General features: G+C 32.8%; 1 protein-coding gene across 2 annotated transcripts in view; it reads left to right on the top strand.

Annotated features, from left to right (window-relative positions):
* Positions 1 to 3,414, top strand: part of LOC128996566 (dynein heavy chain, cytoplasmic-like) — a 93,949-nt gene extending 90,535 nt beyond the window's left edge. For both annotated transcript variants that reach the window (XM_054421960.1, XM_054421961.1), the window contains 4 exons: positions 247 to 364; positions 1,124 to 1,292; positions 2,122 to 2,218; positions 2,726 to 3,414. In XM_054421960.1, coding sequence (XP_054277935.1) covers positions 247 to 364; positions 1,124 to 1,292; positions 2,122 to 2,218; positions 2,726 to 2,900 — 559 coding nt within the window. In that variant the 3' untranslated portion in view covers positions 2,901 to 3,414. The remainder of the gene's footprint in view (positions 1 to 246; positions 365 to 1,123; positions 1,293 to 2,121; positions 2,219 to 2,725) is intronic.
* Positions 3,415 to 7,041: the final 3,627 nt, after the last annotated feature.

Consider the following 7,041-nt stretch of genomic DNA (forward strand, 5'->3'; position numbering starts at 1 on the left):
CCAGAATTCAAGTTTTGACATTTCATCGCTTGATTAAGACTGCTAAACACTTATACCTACTTTATTAAGCCTGTGAAAAATGCTGCTGGAGAATGCAGAAGGAATTAGATGATATGTTATGGAGTAGCTTTGTATTTGTTGGTTCATACATTAAACGCTCTGTTCAAGGACAGCTAGGTTTGAAATACTGTTTGAACAAACTACTCATTTACTGTGTGTGTTTAATGAGAATGTTATCATTGACAGATACACAGTTCCCCGAGGATGTACAGTAATCCAATGGATCACAGACTTCAGTCAACGAGTCAAACAACTGCAGAAAGTATCCCAGCTTGTGTCCCAGGGTGGAGCAAAGGAAATTAAGGTACAACCAAGTCCGAATACAAAATGAAAGTGGCTTACCTTAATTTTAAAATCTATTCTTCAGGAATCAGAAGGAATTAACATGCGAAATGTTCCAACAAAAACTGTTATGCTGGTCAGAGTATATTATTAACTTGCATTTTCCACTTAATTGTAGTTTTTTATTTATGACCAAAAAATCTTTCTGCTAAGCACAGTAAAACCCCCTCCCATTCCTATAGGTTCTTTAGATGGTTCCAACAACCACTAGTGTACAGACCAACCTTTTGACACCACTTTTTGATTTTCAAATAAACAAATAACAAACCAGTTACAACCAATTTGTCTGGCACTGTTTGATAAAAACACGTTCAACGTTAATATCCTATTAAAAACAATAATCACTCCGCCACTCCCTTGCACTTTAGTTAATACTTGAGGGTTAACTGAGAGATATTCTGGTATGAGATAGGGAATTGTGTGGTATGAAAGTTTTCAAACAATAAGAGAGTAGTCAGGCTGGTGTAGGTGGCAAGCCTATCATGTACTTTCCAATCTACAGTGTACAATTATATCTTACGGAAGTAGTATGCGATTTCAATATACTTGATCTACTCATAGGTTCAGATAACATGTAAGGCTGAATACTTGAGATTCTATAGTAACCCCAGTAAGTAATGTCCTCATAACACCACCTGTAGGGTCCTGGTCCTAAAAAAGTGTACAATTAGTATCATATTAAGAGTTGAAACGTTCCCTTCAGTTATGTGTTTGCCCACAGACAATGGCCGTGTGGCTGGGTGGTCTGTTGAACCCCGAGGCGTACGTGACAGCCACCAGACAATGTATTGCCCAGGCTAACAGCTGGTCTCTGGAGGAACTTATACTGGATGTCACCATCACAGACTCAAACGAGGCTAGTGTGGACGAGTGCAGCTTCGGTGTCATTGGTAAGTCAATCTCGCTCGGTGAAATATTTGTTGCTGCGTTTTCTATTTTGGGCTGCATCATGCCAGTGGCAGTTTTTCATATTGTTAAAGAACAAACTCAAAATCTGAAAATCATTTACTTTTTAAAATGACATAAATGTTTTAACAATTTAAAAATGATATAAAGGATGTACCATGAAGAGGCTGCTAAATCAATATACCAAACTTATTGAATAGGCTACTAATGGTAAACCCTACCGGTTGTGTTAAGTACTTATGTAAAAGAAATATCCCCCGTCTCATTTGATTCTGATGAACCAGAATGACAAAATTAGCACAAAAACACTCAATACCATTCAGTTCAAAAGAAGGGGTTTGATTTAAATCATCTCAATTCTGATTTACCTTTTTCCAATACATTTAATTTTTATTTTATTACTCGAGTCAAATTGTTAAAATCAAGAATTAATTTGAAACCGTTTAGCTAATAAATAAAAAAGAATTTTGACAAAAAATCCACTATTTCGATAATTTGCCTTTTTTTTTTATTAGTTGGAGACACATACGACTCAGGGTTGTATTTATTCATGTATTTGTTGTAGTTGTGGCGTTTGTTGTGTAGTGGAGCGTGTTTACGTCTGCCATATTGACAAAATAACAAAAGACAGAACAAAATTGCATCTTGTAAAAAACCCCCGGGTATATTAATTTAAAACATATTGTACTGTGTCAAACACATCATACATTATAGCCATTGTTGATTTTTACCATTCTAGCTTTTACTTTGTTACTGTCAATGATGTTAAAGAAATCAAATTGTTCGTCTTTGATAGCCAAGTTTGTTTGACAGGGTTGAAACTACAAGGAGCTCAGTGCCGCAACAATCAGCTGTTGTTGACCTCTACAATCATGATGGATCTACCAGTCACCCTACTGCGTTGGACCAAGTAAGATAGCGCAATTAATTAGTTTTACTATTTCTTGTAAACTAAAAATATTTTGTAGGCTACAGTTAATTTTTTGGCATTTTAACTTCAAAACCACATATTTCCATTTGTTTATCTAAAAATTTGGCCCTCTTGTGTTTGGTGGATTTTGCTTGGATTAGGTTAAAAAAGAAATTATTTTGCCTTAAAAGTGAAACACTTTTTGGAGACTTAATTAATTACCATTAGGCCTACATTCAGATAGGTTCAAAATGCCCTATCTGAATCCACCTGCTGTAGGATCTGGGGCAAACTTAGATTATTCACTCATTAGGCAAGTGGGTGCTCGCCTAGTAATAAGAAATTTGCCAGTGTGATCCTACTTTATATGTTCTTTTTCTTTTGTTATGTTTTCACCTACCCAGTTAATTAAGTTACAAGGTTATAACGGACATGTAAATAAAGAAATAGAGTATTTGTTAGAGCATGTGTAAAATTCCATGGTTAATTGTATTTTTGTTGTTCCAGAGCCTCTGCTGGTACAGAAGTTGCCCGGCAAGGGAAGTTGTCTCTGCCCGTTTACCTCAACTCTACAAGAACTGAACTGTTGTTCACTGTAGACCTCAACATTGCCCCTGGCCAAGACCACCATAGCTTCTACGAGAGAGGCGTCGCTGTACTTACATCAACGGCCCTCAACTAACATGCACGCTTAAACTTACGTTACATTAATCATTATAGTATAAGGTAGATAGAAATGCTTTAAGAAATCTGTGTTTGGGAACTTAAATGTTTATTGTAATTATTTATACTGTTTGGGTTTTGTCCATGATGTGTTGGAAAATGTGTTTAACTCTTATTTAATGTCATGTGTAGTCTTGTCTTTTACACTTTGGTTAGCTTGTCACAGTACGTATGAAGTTTTAGAGGATCGTTCTGATCCGTATTTTAATAAAATTTGTAATTTTTCTGTGATGAAATATGTGTTCTCCATTGTTTTTAAATTATTTCATTGAATGTTTCGTGATAGTTTGTGAATGTTAAACCATAATGTAATAAATTCTCTAAAAATGTGATAAACTTTAAACACCTATTATTAACTTATTTAATTTGTATTCATGTTATTTATACTTCTCCTGCACTAATATATATGTTTTGTTATTATATTGTATTGTTAAAATGAGCTATAGATTGCATATGTAATACAATTTTCAAATAAAACAATGCAAATTTTCTGAAAACCTGTCAATAGTTATTTGTGCAACTAGTGAGAAAAGTGAGCAATTGACTCACTCGAGAGAAATCCTTACTCACGAGCCATAGGCGAGTGAGGAGTGGTTTCTCGAGTGAGGCAATTGTACTTTGAACTCGAGTTGCACATTATACTTTTCCTACAGTTACCATAAAACAAATAAATTGGTGAAGAAACATAACCTATTTTTACCCAGAAGTGAACTTTTAATATAACATTGAACGTGAAGTGACAAATACAACAGTACAACAGCTGACCAGCTGATTTACAGCCAGTGCCGCCAACGTATTTCGCGCGCATACGACGTTGCCTGCATGTTACGCGCTCACTATTTCGTGCCTTCACGTTGCAAATCTGGAGTGAGACAAAGTAATTAGAGTGAGACAATGTTAACATTGTCTCACTAATGAGCGAATTGGCCACTTTGCTTTCTCAAATCAGTGAGAGATCATGTACATTGTTAGGTAACTGTAGGAAAAATAATTAGTTTGTGTTTACCTACATAAGTACAAATCAGTAAAATTGATTGAAATGAGCTGGCCCTATGGATTGTTGCCAATGAAAACATATAAACTCAAGAATTGTGGAACTTTTGAATTTGAACTGTAACTGCCAGTTTTCTTTCTTCTCCCTTCTGATGAAGTCCCTAACTGGGACGAAATATTAAGTTTTTCTGTGTTGTGTCATGTATTTTATGTGTAATCAAGGCTAATCTGGACTCTATCTATCAGGTAAGCTAGCTGATCCCTATCCTTGTACATAATAATCCTAAGAATGTGAATGAATAATTTCAAGTGAATTGTAGCCAGATAAAAGTACATTATAAAGACTAGCACAGCCTAAGCTAGGGCGCTTTGAGTACCCATTTAAATCTTAGAACCCCTTGATTCATAAAGTGGTATTCTCACATAATTTGGCAATGTAAAACAAAAAAACAACCAATTCAAACGTTTATTTTTATTAAAACATAGTTTCATGGTTACAAAATACATTTTTAACAAGGCGTTGAAGAAAATATAAGGAAAATACATTCTCATTGGACGATTTACTGATCTAAGATTTCAACATTCAGGACAATAAATATCTCATGAGACAACTCTTTAAAAAACTCTACTTTGCGAGCTAACAATCGTAAGTGAAATATCCAACATTCATTCTACTTCTGTGAGGAAACCGCAGAGGTAATAGACATATCTATTGTATAAGACTAGAATAAGGTTTCTACGATATACTAGCACAGAAAACATCCTAGAAAACTAAAAGACATGTCTACAAGAATATACAGAATATAGGTAGATAAGATTATAAAACTAATCAGATCTATATAGCTACTTATCAATATCGTAACTGTACAATAACTGTACATGGTGAAAATACAAGGTGATAAATAATGGTGTGCATAATGTTCCTATAAAAACTTAAACCAAACATCACATTTTTAATGTTAAATAACGTATAAAGTAATTATGTTATCAATTGATACCAGGTAATATATTTTTCATCATACTGTCCAGAAAGCAGCCGTTTTTAGTTCTCTAAATCGTAAGCAAAATTGTCATTTACGATTAACTTCAAATAGGGAACAGAAAAAAACATAAGGTAAATTTGTCGGTTTGCTAGCCTCAAAATTTGTTTGAAAACGCTGCTAATTAAACGTTATTTTAAATGTTTGTAAACAGAATGTAAATATTGATGATGACTTTGAATAACCTCAAATTATGTGGTATAATTTTGTAACGATTAGAAGGTGATTTCCACAGTACGATGAAAATAGTTGTTCATCACACAAAGCGAAAGTGTCTTTTTGGTACTGTACTTCGTTGTATTTCTAAGCTCGGCTGTGCCTCGCTTGTAAAACACGATTGCCTACCATAAAGAGCCACTTTCACTCCTAGTGATGAAAACTACTAATTTTAGGCCCTTACTAGACCATATAAGTATACGTGCATCAAAGTGTAAAGTGTCAATTTTCTTTACTGATTAATGTTAATAAGTAATCATTAAAATACAATAAATGTGTAATATATTTGATACTATAATAGTTATTCAAATATGTTATTAATTAATAATGGATGAAATGATACAATATTGGGCTTTATTTAAAGATGTACTTTACTATAACTTGGATAAGTCCTAGACTAAAATGGTCTATTATTTTCCAAAACAAAATTTCACCCTAATCGGTTGATACATTTCCATTCCTAATAAGTAGATTAGATACTATACACAATTGAATTTATTGAAAAAAATGTGGTTACAGATCTACAAAACTCTTAATAAAGTATAAAGTAATTTCTTGAGATTTACAATCACAAGAATAAATAATTGAATTTTTTAGGTAAAAAAATGTCTGCAATAAACTCTTAGATATCTTAAGCTCACCATTACCAAAAAGGTAACAATTTTACAAAACATATTTTTGGAAGTAATGTTGAAAAATAACATGTAAGATAATTGAGAATGATAAGGTTTGATCCTGTAGTAAGATAATTCCACAAAAAGTTATTGCTTGATTTCATTACTGAATCAATCAATACATTTTTGTGCAGCCTTGAACTTATTAAAGAATAAAACCTTACCGTTCTCAATTATGTTTGAAAATCTGAATGATAAAATTATAATAATCAGTATCAGTATCTGGGTGTAGAGATGCTAATTTTGTTTGCATAACTAACAAAAAAAATAAATTAAATATTGATGCAACGTTTAACGTTTAATAGTCAAAGGTTTTACATTACCTTACCAACCTTTTTTTAATTTAAAAACTAAAAATATCTTTCTTTTGCACAAATGTTCAACAATATTCTTGATTGTCTGTTAAGAATTAATCTGAAAGAACAATAAGGTATTACAAATACCAAAATACTGATCTATATTCTTTTTATAAATATTTAATGGCGAGGAAGGCAAAGACTTCTTTGATAGCTAATCAATGTTCACAAATCGCACATGGAATTTTTATTGTATGTGCTATTCTCAATTTATCTAGAAACAGTTTAAACAGAAAATCCATAAAACGATAGTGGACTCAAAACAGTGGCGGTGATAAGGCCCCTGCAAACCCGAAGCAAAAAATTCAATTTAAGTAAAGGGTATTCTTGCATACATTGGTATGTATTAAGCCTATATAGCTCTTTGTAAAAAGACCATGCTGGTTACCATAAAAGCAGAAAACAGACTCAAAGGTTGTCGAGCTATCAAGAACATTGAAATTTTTAATGGGTTTTATATAATAAATGAGTACATAACAGACAAATTTTTACAAAATAGATTCATTACTTAAATGAGTATTTTTACACGAGTAAACAATCTTAAAAAAATGTTGAATATTCAACAATAAAACTAAATGTTTGGGAAAAAATCGCCAATTTGCGTGTTCTCTGTCAGTTGTTGACTGTCGAGTTATTGAGGTTTTACTGTACAAGTTAAAAGTAATGAGTAAGCATTCCGGTGAGATTGTCCATTTAATATGATAGAATAGAGTAAAAGTACTACAAAGCTGTGAACAAACCTTACTCAACCATAAAGTTGTAATTAGTTTTTTTTTGCACAGAATAAAGGCGGCATCATATTGACTTCCTGTAAACACAGT

Source organism: Macrosteles quadrilineatus, unplaced genomic scaffold (assembly GCF_028750875.1).
Source record: "Macrosteles quadrilineatus isolate MER2022 unplaced genomic scaffold, UCM_ALF_1.0 Scaffold_6__1_contigs__length_79288215, whole genome shotgun sequence".
In the NCBI taxonomy this organism is placed as follows: domain Eukaryota; kingdom Metazoa; phylum Arthropoda; class Insecta; order Hemiptera; family Cicadellidae; genus Macrosteles; species Macrosteles quadrilineatus.